The sequence below is a fragment of the Acanthopagrus latus genome, chromosome 24 (genome assembly GCF_904848185.1).
Source record: "Acanthopagrus latus isolate v.2019 chromosome 24, fAcaLat1.1, whole genome shotgun sequence".
In the NCBI taxonomy this organism is placed as follows: domain Eukaryota; kingdom Metazoa; phylum Chordata; class Actinopteri; order Spariformes; family Sparidae; genus Acanthopagrus; species Acanthopagrus latus.
Window position 1 is genome coordinate 1,964,838 of NC_051062.1, and position 25,279 is coordinate 1,990,116.

General features: G+C 42.2%; 3 protein-coding genes across 9 annotated transcripts; 2 read left to right on the forward strand and 1 right to left on the reverse strand.

The window, feature by feature from the left end:
* Positions 1 to 2,177: 2,177 nt before the first annotated feature.
* ddx4 (DEAD (Asp-Glu-Ala-Asp) box polypeptide 4) lies at positions 2,178 to 9,634 on the forward strand. Of its 5 annotated transcripts, none has more exons than XM_037091238.1 (23): positions 2,179 to 2,308; positions 3,114 to 3,144; positions 3,251 to 3,296; positions 3,509 to 3,556; positions 3,627 to 3,677; positions 4,045 to 4,065; positions 4,155 to 4,217; positions 5,026 to 5,055; positions 5,156 to 5,182; positions 5,798 to 5,839; positions 5,974 to 6,009; positions 6,080 to 6,115; positions 6,231 to 6,269; positions 6,366 to 6,508; positions 7,104 to 7,256; positions 7,334 to 7,488; positions 7,622 to 7,751; positions 7,834 to 8,000; positions 8,090 to 8,235; positions 8,397 to 8,496; positions 8,569 to 8,839; positions 8,972 to 9,079; positions 9,185 to 9,634. In XM_037091238.1, the coding sequence occupies exons 2-23, from the start codon at positions 3,124 to 3,126 to the stop codon at positions 9,257 to 9,259; spliced, it is 1,908 nt and encodes a 635-aa protein (XP_036947133.1). In that variant the 5' UTR covers positions 2,179 to 2,308; positions 3,114 to 3,123; the 3' UTR covers positions 9,260 to 9,634. The 5 variants fall into 5 exon arrangements, with proteins under 5 accessions (XP_036947137.1, XP_036947136.1, XP_036947133.1 ...); XM_037091239.1 differs by lacking the exon at positions 2,179 to 2,308 and adding an exon at positions 2,874 to 2,961 and having other exon boundaries at positions 9,185 to 9,259; XM_037091240.1 differs by lacking the exon at positions 2,179 to 2,308 and adding an exon at positions 2,953 to 2,971 and having other exon boundaries at positions 9,185 to 9,259.
* A 1,249-nt stretch (positions 9,635 to 10,883) lies between these two features.
* On the forward strand, positions 10,884 to 15,351 carry ccdc14 (coiled-coil domain containing 14). Of its 2 annotated transcripts, none has more exons than XM_037091243.1 (11): positions 10,884 to 11,073; positions 11,790 to 11,845; positions 11,969 to 12,044; positions 12,300 to 12,372; positions 12,528 to 12,629; positions 12,799 to 13,353; positions 13,619 to 13,739; positions 14,033 to 14,109; positions 14,209 to 14,361; positions 14,460 to 14,562; positions 14,687 to 15,351. In XM_037091243.1, exons 1-11 carry the CDS (start codon positions 11,050 to 11,052, stop codon positions 15,216 to 15,218), a joined length of 1,872 nt encoding a protein of 623 aa, XP_036947138.1. In that variant the 5' UTR covers positions 10,884 to 11,049; the 3' UTR covers positions 15,219 to 15,351. The 2 variants fall into 2 exon arrangements, with proteins under 2 accessions (XP_036947138.1, XP_036947139.1); XM_037091244.1 differs by having other exon boundaries at positions 10,886 to 11,073; positions 14,036 to 14,109.
* A 406-nt stretch (positions 15,352 to 15,757) lies between these two features.
* LOC119015361 (ankyrin repeat domain-containing protein 10-like) lies at positions 15,758 to 25,238 on the reverse strand. 2 transcript variants are annotated; one of them, XM_037091253.1, is made up of 6 exons: positions 25,002 to 25,238; positions 23,901 to 24,053; positions 23,063 to 23,154; positions 18,629 to 18,858; positions 17,672 to 17,752; positions 15,758 to 17,549 (listed from the first exon to the last, which is right to left on the reverse strand). In XM_037091253.1, exons 1-6 carry the CDS (start codon positions 25,197 to 25,199, stop codon positions 17,146 to 17,148), a joined length of 1,158 nt encoding a protein of 385 aa, XP_036947148.1. In that variant the 5' UTR covers positions 25,200 to 25,238; the 3' UTR covers positions 15,758 to 17,145. The 2 variants fall into 2 exon arrangements, with proteins under 2 accessions (XP_036947148.1, XP_036947147.1); XM_037091252.1 differs by having other exon boundaries at positions 15,758 to 17,552.
* Positions 25,239 to 25,279: the final 41 nt, after the last annotated feature.

Below are 25,279 nucleotides of genomic sequence, written 5' to 3' on the forward strand. Positions count from 1 at the left end.
TGTCACTCCCCCCCTCTCTCTCAACCTGTTGCCTGTCATGACTTCAACTGTCCTGTCAAAGGCAAAAAATGTACTAAAAGCCAATTGTTTACTCCAGGGTGAAGGTGGTGGTATCATGTGAAACTACACAACCTCAGGCATCCATGTCATGTTAGTCTATCTGGTAGAGGGCTAAATAAGACTGGCAAGCCCGTTTTCTTTTTTCAATATTTTTTTTTACCTTTTATCGGCTTTATTGATAGAACAGCTGGAGATAGATAGGAAACAGGATGAGAGGGAAGGGGAGTGACACATGGCAAAGGGCCCCAGGCCTGGACTTGAACCTGGGGTCACAGCAAGGACAAAGCCTCTGCACATGGGACGCCCGCTCTATCACCTGAGCTAAACGGCATCCCAGGCAGGCTGTTTTCAAAGTGTTTACCTCTCACCTCAAGAAATCTAAATGAAAAGAGTAGTCACAACCCTCTCCTTTACTGGTACGCCCACTTTACTTTGAAGGTGTGTAGCTTTTTAAAAAGAAATGCATATTCCCATTAAATTCTAACTTTAAAAATGTAAGTAAGGCCTTAAATGGTTTATAGAAACATCATTGGAGTGAGTTAACAGTTTTATGTAAGTCGACGAGAGCATCTACCAAAAAGCGGCATGTTACACTGGATCTGCTCTGGGGCGGGGAGTCCGTGGTGGTTCTGGTCATGGGACTCAAGCAGCAGAGTTCTTGGACGTCATTCAAGACCGTGATGATGTACCATCAATAATGCAGATACAGTAGTCCGGAGGTCTGGATGTGATGAATTAATGGATCACCGTTTCAGCAGCAGTGAATCTTTTAGCTTCACCGATCTCAAGTTCTCGTGTAGCCTCCTGCAGACTCCAGTGGAATCCCAGCCTATGAGAGCTCTACATCCTACCTATACCAGTCCTCAATTCAAACTTAACAGTTTTTTATATGTTAAGAAAATGAGAAAAAATGAAGCCACACAGAAGCGAAGTGTTCGGGTTTCACATGCGTTAGACAAGCTTGATATGATGTTCTGTTTTAAATCATGAGGTTGAGGCATTGTAACCACATCAAGTTATCAATCCTTTAACCTCATAAAGATTTCCTCATAAAGAGGACCACAATGCATGATGAATGAAGTGGAAACAAAAAATGTAACCTATAGACAACATACAGAGAGCTTTATCTAAGGGTCTAAAGTGAAGCCTTTAAAGAACCATGAAAGAACATTTACTAAAGGTTTAAATAACCTTTTGACAACCTTCATGGAACATTTTAGATTGTAGCTGTCTGTAGGATGTACTTGTCATAAACGTACAGATTTATGGCGTAATTTTTTTTCTCACTTAGCTTGTAGACAGTTCGCGGAAGCCCTGTGTTGATGAAGGCTCTCAGTAATCAAGGACATGGTGAGTCTAAGCACTGTATCATAGTATGGAACTGCTATGCCCTCTTCTGGAGATTGTTGGACGGCCAGCCTTGGAAATCTTCCCATCTCAGCATGCAAGGCTGAAGGATGTGATGATTTCCATAAGCCTTGAAATACTTAAATATGCACTTAAAGGATGCAATGATAATTTCACCAAGAAATTGCATCCTTTTATGTCTGCAGGGCTTGTTTGGTCAAATGTGTTAGTTCTGTTGTCCTTCTGACTGATACATTTGAGTTTCACAGTTAAATTGCCGTGGTAAGGTTAATTAATTTTGGATTAAATGAACATTTAGGCTGCCTATAGGTGGAAGGAGGAGTGGGTGGTTGAGTTTGCTCGAATTTTGAATCTTGGGGACTGTTTTTCATGTTGTTTGGTACTGTTTCCCTTTTTAACAGTAGTAAATGGAATTACTGGGCCTTGTAACCTTTGAGCAAGAGAGGGAGAGACACTTTTCCACAAATGCAAAAAAAGAAATAGATGTATGAAAAGCAACAATGTGCATAAAAAGCGTTCAAGCGTTGGCAGCCCCAAATTTGATGATAGCATACAGGAAATATGGCAACGAAAGGCAATATTTGACTGAGATATTAGATTATATTAAAAAAAACATAGCTGGTAATGAGGGCAGCAGAACAAATGAGTCGTGAAAGAAAAAAAAGCAACAGCCCTGCCTCCATCATCTGAATGTAAAATCTAAATTCACCTATTTTTTTCCCCCGTCAAAAAATAAAACAAGTCCAAGTGGGCGGGAAATCAGCGGAACTGGCAACCCGAGCGAACGGTTCCGTTTTTGCGGAGTGCACGCGGCGCCCGAGTGTCTCGACAAGGCAGAGCAACACGACAACGGAGTTGAACGCTGAATCCTACCTGAGAAGTAAGTTAGCAGTCCACGGTATCATATACTAGAAATTTTATCAATGCTGCCAACAAATACAATTATAATAGACCAGCGCGGATGGTTTCACGTTTTATTCAACTACAACCGCAAAATGAAGTTTGGCTAGCATGAAGGCGTGCTTATGCAGCACGCGTCGGTTCTCGCCCGTGGCCGTCACCTTCTAAAGCTAGGTTGTGCTGTCTGTCCAATGGCTATGCTCAAACTGAATAACATTAAAGATCGTTTATTTGAGTTGCTAGTGAAATAATGTGCGCCATACCTAAGCAACAGTGAGCAATACAATTTAGTGCCTGGCTAAAGCTAGACGTGGCGATAAGGAATTTGACTCACAGGGAAAGTTAGCAAAGTAATGGTTCTTTGCCAGCAAGTACTTTTTCCTTGATTGGCGATTAAGTTTGTTGTAAAGGTGGATAACCTTTATTGGTCAATTCAAGCACTAAGTTAACTAACAGTTGGGCAACATGTCGTTACAGATTTGACGGTGGCTTGCTTGGCCTGCTTATTAAACTCAGTATAGTAGCCACCGTTGGCCCATCCACTAGCTAGCAATTAGCAGCCATACGCACGAGGTCGGAGGTTGACGCGTCTTAATTCACGCAGGTGTCAGACCGACATTGGCTGGTCTAAAGGTCTGGAAAGGTTAAATATATTATTTGAGAGCACAAAACAGCGTTTTCAAATGAAGTGTATACTGTGTTAGTCAGGCTCATATTAGAATTATTTGACCCGCTTCTGCAGTATGCGGTAGCAAGCAATTGTTGGACCTTTTTGTTTTTTTCAGGTGGAACAAAATGGACGACTGGGAGGAAGAGGTAAGCTAGTGTAGTCAAAGCGCCAACAAAGCTGAATTTTGCTCTTTCTCCTTCCTGCCACGGAGCCACACTTCACACTTGTTTTTAAATGTACTCCTCCTCGCAGGGAACTGCTAGCACTACCACACTAACCAGCCATAGCTCAAGTCATGGTATGTATAATGTTGTGCATGTGCATTATAAAGTGATATGACCAGACATTTTTAAGCTTTTCTGTCCATATTTAATATGTGAAATTGATTATTTTGCCCTTTTTATCGTGTTCTTCTGAAACCAACTGCTAACAATGGGTGTAAGGCAGTTAGAATGATTGGGTAACTCTGTTAAGATGATGCACTGTTGGAAATGAACACCTCGTTTTCAGGCACACAAGGAGCGTCCTTGAATACTGACGGTGGTGAATTTGGACGTGGTAAGTTTGGAAAGAATTACTAATGACTGTCTTGTGGCTAGAAGACACTGATTTTCTGTTTTCTCTCCAGGTCGTGGTGGAAGAGGCAGAGGACGAGGATTTAAAAGCTCATTTTCCTCAGGTTCTCATTGGTCTCATATTATACAAGTGAAGAAATGATTGTTAGTTGAGTGACTAAACATGTGTCAATGACAAGATTCTTTGTTATTTGAAAAGTAACAGTATTTAAGCCTTGTTTTATTCATCAGTAAAATGTCAAATGTTTTATGCCCTTGGTGTTATCAAATTTGTATCGAATATCGATATTTCCCAAGGTATTGTATGTCATTTATAAATTCTGGTAGCGTGACAACACTCAGGTGTTGCAATTTGTAGTTGAAATGAGACCCTTAAGTAGCAGTTTAAACTGATGCTTATTAGGGAAGAATTGATCTCCATGGTCATTGTAGAAGGAATCTAATATGTCTTCCCTGCCGTTTGCTTTGTAGATGGTGAAGAGAGAGGAAATTGTAAGAAATGGCAGTATTTTTTTTAAATGGAGTCTTTTTGCAGTGTTTCTGTCCTCGTCCTACTGATCTTCCAATTTTTGTTTTTATAGATGGGGAAAACTGGAACAGTACAGGTGGAGAACGAGGAGGTTTCAGAGGTAGAGGAGGCAGAGGTGAGATGTGGACTGAATTACTCACCCCTCCAAACACAAACAAAACATTGTTTCATGTCTGTCAGTGTATGAAGTGTGATAGTACAAAGTGTAGGGTGTCTGACCAGTATTTTATTTACAGCTGAACAAAAGCTAGTTTGTAGTTAATATTCAGATTTGTATCGATGTCTTCACCACAGTCCTGTCTATTCTTTAACTTTGTTCAGCTTGGTTGTCATTGTTCTCAGCTGTCATCCTAATTTCTGTGTAAATGCTGAATACAATGAAAAAAATCCAATAAAATTGCCTCAGATTGTGATGTCTACCTGTAAACTAAGGCCAACAAATTATTAGTGGTTGATATATGATTTGCTTGAAGGTAAGAAAAGTAGGTTGTCATTCTGATATTGGGATTGAAGCCGATAATTTGCTTGACTGTATAACCAACTTATCAAACACCTGTTGAGTAAGGTAATGAACTTGTGGTTATTGTCATCCCTGAATTTTCATATCAGTCTCTCTACTTAAAAGGGTTCAGACTTGAATGAATACCCTCTATAAAACCTATTGTGAATATCAAACTCTAGCCCCTTGTCATGAGGGCGGCTTTTGAGACTTTTCAGACCACAAGCCTCCTGGATGAGACAGGCTGGCTGAATATAAAAGTAGTTTATCACTATGTAGTCACCTATTAATCTCTTCGAAGAATTTAAAATGATTATTAAATATTTGCATTTAGATCAGGATCAGGAGGTAGATTTGTTTAATTTAAGGGAAACAAAAAGGAATGCTTAGAACTGATGAGATGAAATCCTGTGTGTGTTACCAGGGCGTGGCAGAGGATTTCGCAGTGAAACTGGTGAGATAACACGTTGGGGTTTGAGGGCAGGAATTGGGTCTGCTCTGGGTATGTCTGACCTACACATACTGACTTTACATGAACTACCTTGAACCTACAGGAGATGACAATGAAGCACGTGAAAATGGTAGGTGTTTGTTTTTACTTTTGCACATTCCTGAGTAGAAAAGCACATTTTGGATCTAGTTTGACTCTTATTCATTTGAAGTTGTAATTTTCCACAAGGAATTGCTTTTTCTACTGTATATGAGTCTTTGTATTCCAATACGATATTTTGCAAATGGGATGAGATGGGCTGCATTTCAATTCAGTTTGCTTTAAAGGATGTATTTGAGTATTTTGTATTGGTACTTTGCTGGGTAGTAAAGATGAATGTAAGTTGTATGAAAACATGGCTACCCAGTTGCATTTCAAGTTGCAGTTAATTCAGTCAGTAAACTGTTGCTTTGACTGAAGAAACCACTCAGCATGCAGCCCTCAATTTGCAGCCCCTCACCTCCAAGATTGTCCATTGATTCCATGATTTGGGAAATTAGAAAGCTCATTTTCATTTAGAGGGGTGAAGGTCAGAACTATTTTGAAGCTCCTAAATGTATATGTATGTCCAATGTATTTTTATATTACTTTAATTAAATAATTTTTCTCTCCTACCAGTATACTGTGTTATACTTTGAGCTTGTTGGAGAGCTAAATTATTATTACAAGTTTGTAATTTGTAACAAGATGATTTCTTTGTGAACAGGGTTTAGGGGAGGAAGTCGAGGAAGAGGAGGTTTCAGATCAGGTATTGCTTGAATGAATTCTGTTACAGCAAAGCAGAGCAGCTTTTACAAAATGCAAATACATTTATTGCTATTTAAGAAGTCCAATCTTAATTTTGAATGTGAGAAGCAAATCATTAATGGTTTAATGTTCTAGGTGGTGACGAGGGTGGTAGAGGAGGCTTTGGAGGAGGTAAATTAGCATTCATTGAACATTTTTGCACGACTCATTTCATGTGTTAATGTTGAGTTTGTCGTTGCAGGCTATCGGGGAAAAGATGAGGAGCTCTTTACTCAACGTTAGTGTATATAGCTCCTGATTTGTTTCAGTTTTATTTCAAATTAATGATTTTAGCCATTCAGTTAGGATTTATAACATTTCACTGATGCAGTTGACATTTGTGTCTGATTCAGGGGAAGATAAAGATAATAAGGCTGCAGGCGAGGATGAAAGTAAGTCACTGAACTGTTGAATGTAAATGAAATTAACAGTACTGTTAAGAAACTGCTTCCATTCTTGCAACACAAACAATATCTGTCCTTCTGCAGGACCAAGGGTCACATATGTTCCCCCAACCCTCCCTGAGGATGAAGACACCATTTTTGCCCACTATGAGACAGGAATCAACTTTGACAAGTATGATGACATCATGGTGGATGTCAGTGGAACCAATCCACCACAGGCCATCATGGTAAGAAATCACGAATGAAATGAATAAGATAAATAAAAACAGTTGCTGGTCACTTTGTAGTGGGTGGTTCATGTGACAAAGCAAGCAGTTAAAGAGGCTTGGGTAAGCAGTGGTTGTTTGACATTTTACACACACTTGATGACTTGGTGGTAAATTAAGTAAGTACCTGGTTTAAAAATGACCCCAAGTTGTTTTTGTATTACAACAGACTGCTCAGTCTGTGGCTGATGTATACAGTGAGATGTAATAGAAAGAAATGAAATGGCAGCATGTTTATAGAAGCTTATCCTAGCATCAAGACACTGTCGCCATCCTCTGCAGAATACGACTGAACTCTGATTGAATAAACATATTTCCCAATGATTGGGGATGGATGATGGATAGTCAGACTTTTTAGTTTTGCCTGACAAGGTGTCACCTCACTGGGTTAATGCACCCAAGTCAGTAACATGGATGGGGGGAAACTCAGACCATTTAATGACAAGAAATATTAATGGTTTTTTTGAAGTTGGTCTATGTTTTAGCTGATAAGTGATGGATGATCTGCTGAGTTAGCAGTTGAATTTTTTTTTTTTCTTTTTTTTTTTTCTTTTAGACTTTTGATGAGGCAGGATTGTGCGAGTCCCTGAGAAGAACTGTCAGCAAGTCTGGATATGTGAAGCCAACCCCTGTGCAGAAGCATGGCATCCCAATCATCTCTGCTGGCAGAGATCTCATGGCCTGTGCCCAGACTGGATCTGGTAAAACGGTGAGATGAGAGAGAATCAACAAGTGACCTGTAAGTTTGCTTGTGGACAGAGATTAACTGTACCTTCCTCCCTCCAGGCTGCATTCCTGCTCCCTATTCTGCAGCAGCTGATGGCAGACGGCGTGGCTGCCAGTTCCTTCAGTGAGTTGCAGGAGCCTGAAGCCATCATTGTTGCCCCTACCAGAGAGCTCATCAACCAGATTTACCTGGAGGCCAGGAAGTTCGCCTATGGGTATGTTTTAAACTGAGACATTGACACAGAGTCATTTAACCCATTAGGATGTCAAATACACTTTATTCAGATGCCATGTATGAAATTGCACGCATCTCCTGGCCTCTGATCTTCTTCCCTCTAATTGTTTTAGGACATGTGTGCGTCCAGTAGTAGTGTATGGTGGAGTCAGCACTGGATATCAAATCAGAGAAATCTGCAGGGGATGCAATGTGCTTTGTGGAACTCCTGGGAGGCTGTTGGATATGATTGGAAGAGGAAAGGTGGGTCTTATCAGTCGCTTGATGTTTACATCAGAGCTGAACAGCTAAAGACTTAAATATGGAACTATATGGTGTGCTCTAGATTGGGCTGACTAAGCTGCGGTACTTTGTGCTGGATGAGGCTGACCGGATGTTGGATATGGGTTTTGAGCCTGACATGCGCCGCTTGGTGGGTTCCCCGGGAATGCCCTCCAAAGAGAACCGTCAGACTCTGATGTTCAGCGCTACCTACCCTGATGACATCCAAAGGTCTGCTGCTTAATCTACCTAATGTAGATGAGCACAACTGTCCCACAAGGGAGCTTGGCATGTATAAATATGGAAGCATGTTTTTACAGGATGGCGGCTGACTTTCTCAAGACGGACTATTTGTTCCTGGCTGTGGGTGTGGTGGGTGCAGCCTGCAGTGATGTGGAGCAGACATTTGTCCAGGTCACCAAGTTCTCCAAGAGGGAGCAGCTCCTTGACCTCCTCAAAACAACAGGTACCACTCTATCCGTCAGTCACACTTTTCCCTTTTCACAGACTCAACATGATCTCCATAGTGAAGGCTTGCCTTTTCACAGCATTATTTTGTTGAATCAATTTCCGACTTAGAATCGAGATCATTACACCCCTAATTTTGATGACTGGTGCTGGTTTTAGGAACGGAGCGCACCATGGTGTTTGTCGAGACCAAGAGGCAAGCTGATTTTATTGCCACCTACTTGTGCCAAGAGAAGGTCCCAACTACCAGCATTCATGGGTAAGTGATGTATCCAGAATTCTATAACTTCATTCAGTTTCAATTCAGATAGTCATGTGTCTTATCTTACAGTGACCGTGAGCAGCGGGAGCGAGAGCAGGCTCTGGCAGACTTTCGCTCTGGCAAATGTCCAGTCATGGTGGCGACCTCTGTAGCTGCCCGTGGACTGGATATTCCTGATGTACAGCATGTGGTGAACTTTGACCTCCCCAAAGAGATTGACGAATATGTTCACCGTATTGGGAGAACCGGCCGTTGTGGTAACACTGGAAGGGCGGTGTCTTTCTATGACCCAGATAATGATGTTCAGCTGGCTCGCTCCCTGGTAACAATTTTGTCGAAGGTAAGAGTACTAATATTAAAGCTCAGTCTGCACACAGTCATTGTCATTTAAAGTGTAGGCATTGTCTGTCACAAGAAGGACTGAATGCACAGTCAGTAGTTCATTGTTGCTTATGTTGACTGGGACTGGCAGGCCCAGCAGGAAGTGCCCTCATGGTTGGAGGAGTCTGCGTTTAGCGGTCCTGGTAGGACAGGCTTCAACCCCTCAGGGAAGACCTTTGCTTCTACAGACAACAGGAAGGTAACTGGATTGAGTTTCTGATTTATGGTGGCTTGGTTTTTTTTCCCCTCTGGAAACTGATTTGAGTCTAGCTACCTGTCTTCACTGTGTCCTCATGGTCCACAGGGAGGATCTTTCCAAAACGGTGTGCAGAGCCAGCCGGCTGCTCAGACTGCAGCTGATGAAGAAGAGTGGGAATAAAGAGAATATTTGAGCAATGCAGCTACACAGAATTTACTTAATTTTCTTTTCATATGTTCATCTTGTAGTTTTATCTCAATGTTTTTGTTTGAAGGGAAAACTAGTTTTGTCTAAGGCCTGACAATGTTAAAAATGTCAAGTGAGAAGTTAACCCTAACCCATGGAGAAACCAGGTGTTATGTAGGATGTGACAACATTATCGGTCTACACAGTGCAACATATTGTGGATAGTTTTATGTATTTTTTTTTTTAGATCATTACTTTTATTTAAAGTTTATAAGGAAAATAATTCTGACCTTGAACAAAAGTCGAAACTTGAGAATGTCATTCCAATTCTAAATCACCAATAAATAAATATTTGTTCAAAAAAGCCTACATTTATTGTCAAATGTAATGTTTAGTACTTGGTAATAAAATCTGTTATTTGCGCTATTGAAGTTTATCACACAAATTTACTAGAGCTGTTGCACAGACATGCACGTGATGCCAGCCGGGATGTGTCACTGACCTGTGGGAGTAATTAAAAGCACTTACCAAAGCCTTGTTTTTACTGAGGAACTTGTACTTTGTAAAGAAATACAACTCGACAGATCTACATTTAACAATGATAAAATATTCAGTGCATTTAGTTCAATTCAATGCATCAGTTTTGTACAGCCTCTGATAGTGGAGAAATGTAGATAAAGGTGTACAGTGGCATATAAAGTGAAATTAGCTATTTTAACCAGATGAAACAAATGTACCAATGATTATAATCCAATATCGATTATTCTGAAATGGGTCTTTCTGCATGGCATTCATGTCTGTTTTGATAGCTAATACTAGTAGTGTATTCTAGTTTATTTGGAATTGGAGGATTTGAACTTGCAACAGGATTTCTACGCCGCTGAACTGTGATTGTAAATGATCAGAATATAATTGCATGTGTCTTCAAAAACAAAGCAATGTTGTATGCCAAGGGACCCAGTTCCAGTAAGGTATGCTGTCCAAGGTGGGGCCCACAGACCGAAGGTGGCCAGCCATAAGGTCCAGAAGCTTAAGTTTGTGGAATGTACAATTTATCTTTAAATATGCAGGCGCCCTAATTGACTGATTTTTGTAATCATCTTTGTGTCATTCAGCATCTTATGGATGCTTACATCTGGCCCATGGTCCTCCAGTAATATCATTGTAGGACCTTCAAGGTGAACAGGTTTGGCTCCATGACTGTCGAAATACTTTTCATATTTTAGAGTTCACGTATTTTTAAATTGTTTCAGAGCTCCTGAACATTAAATTTCAGCTGGAACCTATGAAAACAAACGACAAAACTGAACAGCTCCTGCCTCTTAAGAGTGCGTTGGATAGTCTCCATAGCAACCATGAATGAGGCACATGGGTATTGTAGTTTTAATGTTGGATAATTAAACTGAGGGAGATAAGGTAATTATCAAATATATATATTTTTCTAATCAGTGAAAATGGCACGAGTTCCTGATTGCACCTGTCTCCACGCAGACCTTTCTGTGTCTTGGGTTAATTTGTTTCTCGCAACTGCAGTTGTGACCGCGCTCTACTCACTTTTAATGAAGAACTACTTCCTGGTCCTGCAGCTCCGCCCACTTTGCGCGTGGCTCTAAGTGTGTCCTTGCTTTTTATTGGTCAGCTCCATATTTCCCGTTTCAAACTTCTGTTAGGACCGGAAACTGCAGAAATGCGAGCATGAAGGAAACAACTTAAGCCAAAACGGCTGAAGCACAAGAAGACGGAAAGAACGGTGACTTTCACCTGGCTGCTGGCAGCCTTTAACCATGAGAGGAGCAGCTAAAAGCAAGGTCAGAAAGAATTAAGTCTTCATGTGACAGAACACGTAACTAAGACACCAAACAGGCTGCTGGTCACTGTCTTTCGACCTGCTGGAGGTATTTCACAAAGACACCCTGTGATTCATAGAGAAGAAGACCTGTCATGTCAGTTTTGCTCTTTGGCTTAAATGACGAGTTTCCTATTTAAATACTCAAACAAAAATGGCTCGTTTTCACACACTTAAACGTGTGTAAAAAATATCTGAGCTCTGTATGCAGCAGCCTGTACCTGCCAGACTGACATTACAGATTTTCAGGAGCACTGTGCAGTTCAGGAGAAGACATTTAAACTCAGGATTTTAATGTTTGCAGTGTTGGAAAGGTAACAAAACAATCTCATTTCTATAACTGAATAAACAAGCTGTCCTCACAGGGAAATTAAGTCCCCGGGACACTGTTGAAGCTAGAAAGGTGGCAGGGTCCGCCACATATAGACAAAGTAAAAATGTCTTTCCCTAACTAAGCAGTGCACCTGTAACATGACTAAATGAGTTCTTTATCTAACCTCCTTTATGTTATGTCAGGAGCTAAATATTTGGTAGTTTATTACAACAATATTTGTGAATTCAACACTGTAATTTCACTATGAAAAAAAACCAGTATTACATTCAAAACAAATGCAAATAGAAGTATTTTGACGAGTTGTATCCTCCAGCGTTGACTTGTGAGTGTTGGTTGGGTTGCAGGTGGTGACATCAGGGAGGCTGACAGGGAGAGTCAAAGTACAGCCTGCCAGACGACAGTGAGTACACCATCCGTCACTCATCTCTCCTGTCCAGAAACCCCTTTACTGTACACTTCTCATTCCTATAAGCACTCTGTGGGCTCTTATGCCGTGCTGTGCTCCTCTAACTTGTACCATTAGAGGGACTCCAAATCCAGCACCAGCAGCCTGCCTGGAGCCAGCCTACTCTCTGTACTCCACAGACTCTGAGGATCAGGTAAGGACGAGCGCTATTTGTCATCAGTAGGAATTAAAGGATGCTTTGAGCAGCACAGTGAAGATTTGTGTCATTGAATTGCAACAGAGGTCACACAGTTTATATGAACTTTCTTTTTCATTGTTGCGCGCCAGCGAACTGTGGCGGATGTTTAAAATGACCACGAGTTTCACATCAGTTTACTAATAAAAGCAAGGTACACGTGGATTTCATTCAAGTGGAAGTGATTCTCGGGGCCGTGTTCTGTCCTCTCAGGTCACTTCTCTCCATCACGGTCTGGACCGGTGTGCTGCCCTTCTCAGTGGCATCCTCCAGGCTGAGAAACCAGGTTAGATGATTTTCCTCACACAGAGCAGTGAACACATTGGTACTACTAGTGCTAAAGCAAGAGAGAAAAGACATCAGTAACAAATGTCACAATCCTTTAATCGTCTCCACAATTTTTCCATTTTATATTCATTTATGTCATTTTGTGTACTGAAGCCTTGCCAAGCCTTCCCAGATCGGTGGCGGCTAAAGCAGCCAAATCAAGACCATGTGCTTCACTGGGGAAGAAGACCATCAAGAAACAACCTACACTGACAGGTAAAATGCTGTTTATTTACATGCACTGAAGTGTAGCCTATGTTCAGGTGAGAATTTACAGAGATTCAGTTAAGAAAAAGAACATCTAGGAGTGACAGTGGTTGTGGGACAAGATGGGTGCAACGCCCCTCTAATGCTGCCACATTTCCGCTTCCATCTCCACCTCCAGGTCAGAGGAGTCGAGTCCTGCACGGACCAGGCAGCACGACGCCACGCGCCACACATCAGTCTGCTGTTCCTGCCGCCCACGTGGGAGTGAAGCTCCATCCGCCTCAGAAACAAGCTCCCACCCTGCTGCACTCTCCCTCCCAAACGCTGCGGCATCCGTCTCCCACCCAACCCCCACCTCAGACCTCCCCCTCTCCGTCCCAGCCCCAGACCTCCATCCCTCCACGCCACCCTGTTGCCGGCTGCCAGTCCACCTTTCAGACTCCACAAGCACAGTGTGAGGCAGGGTGTGATAGAGGAGAGGAGGACTTTGTTCCCGTGAGAGACACCGATACCCAAAGCACTGCCACAGATGCACACACAGCTGTGAGAAGCACACACCCACACACACACACCTGTACCTTGAAGCTGTCAGATATGCAGCTGGGACATGGACAGTCTGATGAAGTCCCCCAGGACAAACGCAGCAGGGAGGACAGCAGCGTAGAAAGAGAAGTGAAAGTGAAGACAGTCCAGTTTCTGCTGGGAGAACTCAGAGCTCTGATCATTGGACAAGGTGAGCTCAATGTGTCTCAGATGTCTGTCATCCAAACTGCTCCTTAATGTTGATGGAGTGGGTGTTTCTATTGTCACATGTTACTGTTATGGAAGTGAAGTTTGCATCAGGTAGGAAGTTTGCAGACAAAGTGCTTGAGACATTTTTTTTTTTTGTAGTTCTCAGCTTATTTCTTCTTTCAGCTTACAGTGCTGAATTCCCCCTGCGCTGTGGCATGAAGACAATATTAACTCTGGTGTGTGTGTGTGTGTGTGTGTGTGTGTAGGCAGCGTAGCAGAGAGGCTGCTCTGTCATCTAGAGCAGACCATTGCCAACGTTGGGTGTTCAAACATTCACACCGAACCAGACCTGTCATCACTGCACAGCCAGAACAATCAGCTCCACAGGTCACACACACACACACACACACACAGTCACATAATTTGGACAGACGTCACAATTCGATATGTATCTCAGTTTGGGTGTCAAGGCTCAATATAAGTTTGGTAAAGCGGGTAAGGCCAGGTGTCTTTTAGTAGATGGTGAACATATTCTCTCACATGTCATGTTTTCATGCAGGGCAAATGTGATGTGATGTTGATGCCAGTTTAAGGTTGTGTTTGTTAGCTGTTTGCTGTAGGTACAGTACTGCCACCTTGTGTGTTGGAGTATACTTCCAAGTGATTACATTGTGTTCCAGCAGTGGGAGGATTGTGTTGGAGGAGAGGGAGAAAGCAGAGAGACAGACGAACACGGAGACGCTCTGTAACTCGGAAGGTAAAGTGTGTGTTTGTGTCTATGATCTATGTGGCTCTCTGTGAAGTTGACCGTCGGGACTAAAGGACCGCGAAGTCTGAACCCGGTTTCTCCCCACAGTGTCGGCTCTGCAGGAGGAGCTCGCCACAGCTCAGACCCGACTGCAGGAACTGCAGGACGACCTCACGAGTGCAAAACAGCTACATAAAGCGCTGGAGGACACACAGAGCCAGCTGAGAGACAGGGACGCAGAGATTGCACTCATCAGGACAGGTTTCCTTATGTTTGTCCGCTGTGCATATTTTTATTAAAAAGAAAACAATTAAGAAATTAGTGGGCTTATTATATTGTCTGTCTGTCTGTCTGTATAGACTTGGAGGCCACAAAAAGAAGGTTGGTGGACAGTGAAAGGGAGAAGAGTGAGTTGGCCTTACTTGCCCAGCAAAGACTTGAAGAGATAGAACACCTTAACAGGTAGGTGTGTGTGTGTGTGTGTGTGTGTGTTTGTGGGAGTATTGGTAAGTAAAGGAATTGTGAATGTAGCACATCTCTGAGTAGTTCACCATTAAGCTCACTTCTCTCCTTCTGTGTGTTTCAGGACTCTTCAGAGTCAGATTACCACAGATTTGCCTGTAGCTGGTGACAGCTCAGCGTCTCGGCTAACAAACCAGCATTTCGACCAGCGCCAGCACCGACAGGATCCAGCAGAGCGCCCCGCTGACTGCATCACCCACTACCTGATGTCTCTGGGTCAGCTGGAGCCCACACACACTGAGCGTATGCGGTTGGCTGCAGAGAGAGAAGGAAATGCACCGGAGCAAAGGAAGCTGGCCTCAGTCCAGCTGAAAGACACGCCGCCACATCCTGATGTCAGATCTCAGCGAGGTGACCAACCTGCAGAGACTTCAGCCCATCATCAGAACACTCATGTCGCCCAGTCAGGAGGGCCGCTGCTGAACTCAACACTGTCCCAGTGTGATGTGGAGTCTGTATGGTCTGATATGAGCACAAGGTCAGATTCCACCTTTGACACCAGAGCTGAGGTAGCGTTCAGAGATGGCCTGTCAGCTCTGGACGCTAGCATAGCCAGTTTGCAGAGGACAATTCAGCTGGATCTGAGAAGGCACTGAGCTTCACTTTTATATGAGCTAATATATACATTGTGTTTTCATGGGATATGTTGTTACGCATGCTGCATGTTACCCTGTTTGGTTATTTTAATGTTATCCTTAAGATTGGAAATAAAGACTTTTCAGACTTTAAGACTTTTTTTTTTTCCTTCTTGTTATGGAGGCAAAAGTCTAAGCCACCAGGGAGTGTATTTACCATGGGGGGGTGTACAATGTCTACAACAGAGTTAGGCTGGATTGTATGTCAATCAACTTAAACTGATGACACCTGACTTGTGTTTTCTTCATTTAAAGCAGCACAAATAGGGTTTAGTCAGGAACAACGGAGAAAATCAAACTTTCAGGAAGACTGACTCCTTGAAGGACAAGAAAATGTGACACTGTTTTACTTTATATCTGGCGGACCCTGCCAGTTATGGAGTTTGTATTATCACTTCATCATTCATATTGTTAATATTGAAATTATGAGTTTTCTCCAAAAATATTGCCCTGTAAAGGTTTGATTTAAAAAAAAACAAAAAAAAAACACACCATTTTTACAAAACTGCAAAATGTGATTTAATTGTAAAAGAGGCAAAAACCAGAACAGGTATAAAAACAGTTGTCAGTTTTTGGCACACAGTGAACATTCCCACACAGCTATACAAAAAGAGGCAGCATGTGTTCAGCACACCGTATTAATGTTACAATACTCTGAAAAGATTCCCTCAAAAGCCTACAGTATGCTATAAAATTACAGTACAGCTCTGAATAAGGACACTCATCTGCTCTAAAATATAAATAACAATGGATTTCAGTTATAAGCAACACAAACCCACAATATATTCCCTTTGGTAACTCAGGGTTAACAAGGCGTATTCACTGCCAGTGCAGTTGCTCTTCCCCGCTAAAGGACGGCAGATCAGGCCAACGACAGCATCCACCAACACGCACCTGTACTACTGTCCACACAAACACATCATAAAATGCAACCTGACATGATTTAGAAAGTGCAAAACCAGCCGGCAGTAGACCAACAGAGAGGAAGAAAAACGTTTCTCTACATTTCACCTTGGGCAGCAGGAATGGACATTCGAAGGTGACCAAGAGAGTTCAGGAAAGTAATGGAACGCTGTCACACTGACAGATCGTCGTCAAGCCACTCCTCCAGCCCATCACTCTGGAGAAGTGGAAATTGTGTTTGTTATTATGATGGCAAAACACTCTTTAACAATGCAGTATGAGCAGTTGGGATGTTTCTGAGCCAGTGAGTCATAAATCTGACCCCCAATTTAAAATCAGTCCAAAACATTGCAGCCTGAAAGGAGCATTCTGGCATTTTGAGAAAAGTTTGCTGCGCTGGAGTCAGCTAAAAGCTAATCCATCCGCCACAATGAACATCACTGTTTTTTTGTCGATACTGCAGTTCTGGATTAGGGTCTGAACCTGTTGTGTTGTGTTTCATGGCTATCATGCGGTACTGGATGAGCCCACAGACTTGAGTAATCCTTAATGACTGATCCAGCATTTCCTAAGTGGGTTTCAGGATGCATGGCGATATGATGGAACACAGGAAACTCTAGTGTTGTACTGTACCAACAGACTACAAAGCAGCTTCTTAACTTTGTATGACTTTTTCCAATTATGAACCCACCTGGCGACAGGCATTAACAGTTAATATATTAACTATATAGAAATATCCAATCTTTGCTTATTTACGTCATACAGAGGCATCAGCATTAAAATCACACTGTTTCGTAACCGTTAGAAACTGATGGTTGTTTAATCAAACTGGATTAAATGTGTCCTGGCTGTCTGTCGCAGTGACTCTGAATTTGGCAGCAAACTATTAATTCCCAAAACGTCAGATTGTTCTTTAAAGCAAGTTAAGAGAAAGCATGTGCGAGTGTAATCGTCCCCTGACTGCGGCAGGCTGGTTGTGAGGTCTTTACGAGCCGTGGTACAGGTGGATGGTGCTGGCCGCAGCCTGCTTGTATCTGTGCTCAGCCTGGTTGCTGCCGCTGTAGTCGCGGCAGCCGCCGTCACTCAGCTCCTCCGCCGTGTCCCCAAAGCCGTGGTAGTGTCCGTAATGCAGGAAGTCCCTGCACTCTGCTCCCATCAGCCCCCACCAGGCCGGCCGGTGGGACACACAGCTGCTGGGACTGCCGGTCAGATGCAGCGAGCCGCACATGTCGGCAAAGGAGTGCTGGGCGGGCGCTGCCGCCTGCTGATTGGCAGGAGAGGAGGACGGCGAGGAGAGGCTTTTGGCTTCAGGGTCGTCCTGGTCAGCGTAAGGCAGCGCGTGATGATGGCCGTTGGTGGTGGCTTTGGTGTCATCTGCTTTAAAACATTCTGCTTAAAAGCAAAGCGTGAAAGTTAATTCCTTAGAAAGCAGACCATGCAACACTGTGCTCAATTATTCTTTTATTATTTTCGATATAACGCTTTATTTTGATCAGCAGGCTCAGTCTCACCTGAGCTGAGGTCCTGTGTAGCCTCCATGTTCATATTCTCCGAATCATCAGCTCCACAGCTCTGCATCTGCACCAACACATCTGCAGCAGAAGACAGTGAGAATGATACAGAACTCTGAATATAAATCACCCAATCATCCAATGTCCTTAGTCCATATCTTCAATGTGATTATTGTGTCAGTTGTTTCAACAGTAGTCGAACGATTAGAGATTACATAAATACTAAGTAGGTTGTATCTGAATATTATCTAAAACTGATAAATTAAAAACTGGATCTAGAGAGGGCCTTTAGTGATTTGAGTGGTCACTGTAGGGGAAGGTGAGACGAGGGGTATTTAGTTGGTTGGAATTTGCAACCTCACCACAGGATGCCACAGAAACTTTGAACTTCTGAGAGTATGATAATTAGCTTTGCGTGTATATGTGCCTGCTGCGGCACACATTCAGTATCCACACAGACGTATGAATGATGAAGCTGACAGACAACCCTGACCTCCTAAAAAGGTAGTGAAATGTTAATAAAAACAGCAATGATGTGAAATTCCTTTTAGCCTATATTCAGTCGAACACAGTAGAAAAACAACATATGTTCAAACTCAGTTTTGGGTTTTGTAAATACGAGCCTCTGTCACTGTTTGCTGCTGAAGCTGCCAAATATTCTGGCTCCAGTTGCTGTTCCTGACCCCCTGCCTCGTCGCTGGCTCGCGGACCGGTCTCCAGGTCCAGGGCTGCTCTGCTAATCTAGACATCCTCCTGCCCCGTGTCCAAGGCAGTCCAGTTTCGTTGCCAGCCTCTAGAGCTGCTTTGCGAGCGTCCAGGCCTTAATCCAGAGTTGCTTCACCCTTCACCATCTGCTTAGCTACTCCCCCTGAATCCCACCTCCAGCCCCCATCCACCCTCCTGGCTAATTTGTTATATAAGACATAAAAATGCTTAGGTAAAAACACCATGTCTTACTCTCAGCTCTCCTGGCTTTCTTCATGTGCCCAGTGTCCGTGTCCATCAGCAGCCTCTTCCTGCTGAGCAGGTCCTGACCACACGGGACCCCATTCCCATTCTGTACTCCATTGACATGTCCACTGAGCTGCGGCGGGTGCTTCTGGGTTTTGGAGATGAAGCGGGAACAGTCCTGGAAGCCGTGAGCGTGGGCCAGGTCCGCTGCCGTCTGTCCGCTGGCGTTCCTTAAACTGAACAAGAAGATGGCAGGCTGAGACAAACTGACCGCTTCCAGTTAGACAGTGTAACAGTCAGACTGCATCCTGCTCTGATCACTGACTGACTTAAGGCTGAACTATCAAAGAAAAGCCTGAACATACGAGGGCTTTAAGATTGCAGGGAGAGCTCATCAGGACTCATCAGTAGGGTTGGCTTGTGCTCACGACACTATAAGACCTGATGGAATATCAGCTTTAGTGTACTAAAACACATGTACTTCTTGCCCTGCCTTCGTATTACAAATGACTTGACTTGGTACCAGTGTAATGTAGTGTTGCTCTTTCTCTATATATTTAGCACTGATTGATCTAATGTGAATCTGTACTGGGCAATGTAATTTGGTCAGTACTAGAGGTTAGCTGATAATTAGCCCTGGCCCTTGCTGAACATACCCAAGTAAATTGTGTTGGGTCTAGACAATCTCCCCCTGCAATGCATTCATTTAGCTAAATCAATTCAATCTTACTGGTTGGTAAAATTCAAAAGATAGAAAAAAAAAATGATTTAAAGCTTACAACAGAAGATCTATTTCACATCAATCTACAGCTTAAACAGTCTTAATGTCACATGTACTGAAATGTTAGTTGGGTCTCTGCAGGTCTACCACAACTACATGTATAAAATGTGTCCTAACAAGGCTCTGAAATGATCAAATTGACATATTCTGTATCTCCCTCAATACCAGACAAAATTAAACGAGCAGTAGCACTCTTGTCATATTTTGGCATCGGGGCTGGGCTGACTGAAAGTGAGATTTGAGGGTTAAGAAAATCTGATCTCAATTTATCAGCAATATTGATTATTTCTTACTTAATATCTGATTACTTACTGTATCAGCCCACCTATACACAAGATCGGTACATTACTGTGATAATATTGGACGTTCTGGTTCATGGTGCTCTGAGATCATAACTTTTGGATGCTCTATATTAAATCTGTTTCTTTAGGATAACCTAGCTATTCAGAGGGGTTTAGTTATTACATCCCTCTGTGACATGGTTCTTAGCTAAAGAAGCCCTGGGCTAGCAGGAGTTAAACCCAGATGTAAAGCCCTAAAAAGGGCCAAACTCTCGATCCATTTCAAGGTTCTTCTGTTCCATTAACCCTCAGTTCTTCTTTTACGTTACCATAGAAGGACTTTTCATCACTCCTCTAAACATTAAAAGATACCCTGGTATTTTCTTCCATACTCGAGGCCTATCAGCTAACATACATACAAGCTCATGTTAGCCAATATATCAATTCAAGCAATTTATTGATAAATGTATTTTGTCTGGTGTTGAGAGACGCTGAACTTATGAGTTCCTGCACAGTTTCACTTTCAATCTTCCGTTTCCTACGTGGACTTTGGCTTCTGTTTGAGTGACAAAAAAAGTAAATAACTTAATTGGAGCTTTTTTTGAGCTTTCAACCACATCTCAGAGCTTTCACCGCAATGGCTCACATGTCCTTGTGTGATACGCTCCACACACTGTATGACTGGCTGTGAGGTCGAGACAAGAGGGCACAGGAGCCAGTGAGACTTGCAGATGAAGACTGACATGCAGATGAAAGTTCAACAAAAACTAGTATGTGAAGTTCTGAGTCGGGTTCTTTTGTCACATTTTCAATACAATATGTTTAAATGTTTTATTAGATGGTTTTACAATAAGTGCCTTCACTCTTCAGCAAGAGCCCTGAACCTCAGAACATGTGAGTCTGCAGCAGAAACTGTTGAAACAACACTTCCCAGACTGTGCAGGCCTGTGTAGGAACCCTGAACCAGTGACCACAATTGTCTATTCATTGTCTATGCTACGCCTGGCCTTCTACTGCAGCACAAAAATCCTTCAGCACGATGTAAAAAAATCAGTTAGTTGGAAGCTAAACATGCATGTCTAGACATCACTATTATCATCAGTGCTCTCTCAGAATTGAAAGCAATCACTGCAGGAAATACCTCGCCAGTTTGAACAACTGTAAGACGCTCGATGATGCACATGTGGCAGATTCTGCAGTGCCTATTGGACTGCTCCCTCTTTCTGGGATTACTCAAGAAAATCGTGTTCAAACTCAATAGCTGCAAAACATCAGAACGTGCAGGGTGTCTCATGGTTATCTCTTCTTTACATAATATAGCATATGATCCAAAAGCACATCTAAAGATGGAGTTCAGAATTAAACATTCGTTAGAAACACAAGTTTCACTGCTGCCGTGAAACTCCATTAGGCTGAAAAGCTCATGTTGTGTTTACTGAAGTTCAAATCAATCAAAGCAATTAGATTGATTGATTTCTCTGTTGTGATCAGATTTTTTAATTTCTATGCACTTTGTTATTTTATCTCATTTTAAATACTAGAATTTGGTAATCATGTCATGGTTAGTATGTGGTAAGTAATATATCAGATATTTATCCTTACTTTGGCCTTCAATTACCACAATAATTACCTAAAATGTAATGACAAAATGTTATTTAATCATATTATTCAGCTATTTTCCACCAAGCAGATAACAAATAACTGGTGACTTATTTGATAAATTTCCAGGAAACTTAGATAAATACATAAAATTTCTATAAATGCCCTCTATTTGTCAGTGTACAACACATAAATAGAAACACATGAGCTTTTCCACTTTAGCATGAAGTCAACATTGTGTTTGACTATCTCTACCATTTTACATTTCAGAGCATTTTTACCAGTGCAGCTGTTGACCATGACAAATAAATTACTTTACCTATCCATCACATCAGCTGGTTTGGAAGAGAACTGCCGATGGAACATCCAGACTATTTTTCTAAAGCTCCTACTTTCTACACTATTCCTGGAATTTGGGAAGAGTTTATTTATTGAAGAAGGATGTTTCTGATCACTACAAAAACATCCTGTCAAGTCATTTACTGTATTACAGCTTGAGCTAGTTCTGTCAGCGGGGTGAGATAAGTCCACTTGTTCTCAGTGCAGTTTCCCTTTTTCAAGAAACTCTCAAGGAAAGATGTCAGTGCCTTACATAAAACAGAATACAAGTCTGTTCACACTTACAGGAATGTGTCATGTCACACTGTGTGAGATGGTCTAATAAAATCTTGGTGTCAGTCTGTGTCAGATTATATAATACCTATTCTAAGGGCATGTCATTTTGTGCGATGATCAAAATGTTAATCTGCGGAATTCAGCAGATTGTTTCTTTACTTGTAATGTAATAGACAATATTCATTTAAGATAACAAAGATTGTTTTCTGGCAGAAAAAAGCAAACACAATATATCAAATCACACCTAAACTGATCCCAAGCAGGATTAAGTAAGTGTTTTGCACTGACTTCCTCAGCAGCAAATGTCATTTTTGGCATATGATTATACTTGACCACATACTTTTATCGCGACGATAACTGTAGATGTGTTAACATTTTGAGTTTCGATTAAAGTCATTATGAAACGTGTACCAAACTGTCGATGACCGTGAGACAGATGTAACATAACCGGCAAGGCCTGTTCTCTCCCAAACAGCTGATGTGAACACGCTGAGATTTAACGACAACAGAAAATACACCACAGCAGCAGAGCTTCTACAATGTTAGGAAATATTTCAGGTGTTTTTAAGGTGTAATTTATAAAATATAGCCAGAATTAGAAAGTAGCTCCGAAGAGATTTTATCTGCTTGTGTGTCATGTTTGTCATCACAAATGCACTGAAAACCAGTGAACAGCAGGAAGTAGCAGATGATACACCTCATCACACTACATGGAGAAGATGTTAAACTTGAATTAATAAGCCTTAATGAATAATATTCTCAATTGGACATTTTTTCTACCTGAGGCTAGCTGGTTGGCATGCTAACTTCCATAGACATCTCTGCAACACAGTACACAGACATCTTATGTAACATTAACACTGTTTTTCATTCACACTCTGTTGATAGTTAATTTTCGATGTCTTAAAGCAAAAATCTGGCCATATCTTACAAATTGCACCTTCAAAGAAAGTAATGAAGTGCATATGACCCATGCTGTTGTCACCTTTAGATATATGATCTCCACTATGTACAATAAACAGAGTGGGAGGCTGTGATTATCGTTACCGAGCATGGTGAGAGGATTTTGGCAAGGAGATGTGTAGCTGCCTCTGTGCTTCACACTCAGCATGACAGAGCTGTGCGCTGTGGCGCAGCACAGGGGTCAGACAGTAGGATACTTACTGTGGTTTAGCACCTGCTATCAACAGCACCTGGATACACTCCAAGCTACCTGAACGAGCAGCCTTGTGGATGGGAGCCTCACCTAGAAAGTCCTGAAGACACAATACAGATTATAATAAAGAGTCATTACAAAAACTACATAGCAAAATATTTTACTCTTGAACAGTACTAAAGTCCAGTTTCATGTAATCATACTTTAATATTTCTGCCACCTTGTACTTTTATTCATCTACATTTAAGAGAGACAGAGCACTTTTGATATCAGTGTGTTTATTTGACACTTCAGCTGCAGGCTGCACTGTGTCTTGGCTTTGCCAGAAAGCTGCTTAAGGAGGAGCTCAGCTTGCCATCTGACGAGAAGCTCAAACAAACAGACCACCACAACATGTCGAACTGAGAGACACAGGAGATCACTAAATCCCCTATGTGCACACTCCTTAATGCCAGCAGATTTTAGATTTAACATTTGTGATCTGTAACTTTTTTAATTGAGCTGTTTTTCAAGAAGCTCTTTAGAGGCCCTTTATCATTTCAAGGATTTATTCAGGGTAAAATTATATCAGCGCTGCAATCCTGTCGACACTGGTATTTCTGATAAATGACCGTGTGTTTTTGGAATCATGCCTGAGACACAAGGAAAACAAGGATGGTTTTTGTGATGGTGTTATAACGATCATAAAACAACGAGTCATTTCTAATATACTACACTTGTGTTGATTCATCCACAATTCCACCCAGGCTCTGCACTCAAATATGAAAGATCAGACGTGACACATTTTAAAGATAATCGCTCAGTGTTACATCTGGCTACAGTGCTTGCTGAATGTGGCAGACTGACCTGCCTGTCGACGTCAGCTCCAGCCTGAGTCAGCCACACCAGACACTGAGGATGTCCTCCAAATGCTGCCGTGTGTGTTGGTGTCTGGTTGAAGCGGCTAGTCCCAGTGTTCACCTCACAACCCATCTGCACCAAGCGCACCACACACTCCAGCTGCGTGCAAGGAAACACATATACAGAGAACAGAACAGCTGTAAGCATCACAAACACAATGAGCTGTTAATAGATTGGACTGGTGCCTCCTGGTGTGCACTTTGAAAAAACATTTTTAGCTGATTTTAATATAAAATGTGCCTGGTTTAAAGTTATGTGTTTTTACAAGGAACTTGTGGCTATCATATTTAACCTGAGGTATTAAAGCAGTAAAATGTGTCATCAGACAACTGACACATCTAACTGTGTCTTCATCCTAACTTTATGCAGAACTGATTGATTGGGACACTTTTTCATACAGAAAGTGTTTCACGATGAATGGTTGTGCTGAATTTTTTAGGTGGAAGCTTTGAGGATGTCATGTTGGCATGAACTGAAAACTTTAACGTTTACGTTATCATATCATAAACCAAGGCGTTACTCTCCCCCTAACCCAGTTCCGCTTAGTCCCGCCCAGCCGTGCTGTTATTGGCTACATTGTCCTTTTTTTCTTAGCGCTTGTTTGGCGCCTGAATAGCCATTGGTTCGACTGGAACCAATAGAAGCGCAGCTGGCCTTACTGTATCTATTTATTTATTTTTTTCAAGCGACAACTTTATTGAGCTGTAACAACATTATAACTGTGGCGTTATTCACAACACAGGCAACACAGGGTGCTTACACTCCACCAACAACACTTTATTGGAACGGAAACGTCAACCTTCTGAAATGGTTCATGGCCGTCGCTTCGCTCCACCGACATGTTATGACTGAAAAGTATCACAATAGTCAGAGAAGCCGTGACTCAAGTTTACCGCAACCCATTCAAGTTACCTGACGTGTAACGTTACTGTATATAATGCTGGATTAATATCCCTGCCAAATACCAAACATCATTAAGGCTAATGGCAGGGTTTTGCTAAGTGGCTAAATCTCTTAATCTAGCTAGTAGCTTAATCCCTATCGTACCTGTCCGTAGTGAGCAGCCCAGTGTATGGGAGCCCATCCGTAGCAGGAGTCCTCAACTGTCAACTGCGCCTGGTTCGAGAGCTGCTGGAACAGTGAAACCAGAGCTCCAACATCTCCATCCCGACAGGCGCGGTGTATTGGAAACCGGCTCACGAACTCCTCGTCGCGGGATAAAGCGGGTTCGAGTCCCACAGACATGAGTGAACTGTGAAAGTTCGCAGACACAAACGTTATCTCCAGTTTTCCCGGTCCCACACACAGCAGACTTTAAAAGGTTC

Coding starts and splice junctions, on each gene's coding strand:
- ddx4 (XM_037091238.1), top strand. CDS start 3,124: ATGGACGACTGGGAGGAAGAG. Junction 3,678..4,044: donor TAAAAGCTCATTTTCCTCAG/GTTCTCATTGGT, acceptor TTTGCTTTGTAG/ATGGTGAAGAGAGAGGAAAT. Junction 8,236..8,396: donor TGACCTCCTCAAAACAACAG/GTACCACTCTAT, acceptor TGCTGGTTTTAG/GAACGGAGCGCACCATGGTG.
- ccdc14 (XM_037091243.1), top strand. CDS start 11,050: ATGAGAGGAGCAGCTAAAAGCAAG. Junction 12,630..12,798: donor GAAACAACCTACACTGACAG/GTAAAATGCTGT, acceptor CTCCACCTCCAG/GTCAGAGGAGTCGAGTCCTG. Junction 14,110..14,208: donor GACGCTCTGTAACTCGGAAG/GTAAAGTGTGTG, acceptor TTCTCCCCACAG/TGTCGGCTCTGCAGGAGGAG.
- LOC119015361 (XM_037091252.1), bottom strand. CDS start 25,199: ATGTCTGTGGGACTCGAACCCGCTTTATCCCGCGACGAGGAGTTCGTG. Junction 23,155..23,900: donor GAGCTGACGTCGACAGGCAG/GTCAGTCTGCCA, acceptor TTGTGTCTTCAG/GACTTTCTAGGTGAGGCTCC. Junction 18,859..23,062: donor ATAGCAGGTGCTAAACCACA/GTAAGTATCCTA, acceptor CTTCTTGTTCAG/TTTAAGGAACGCCAGCGGAC.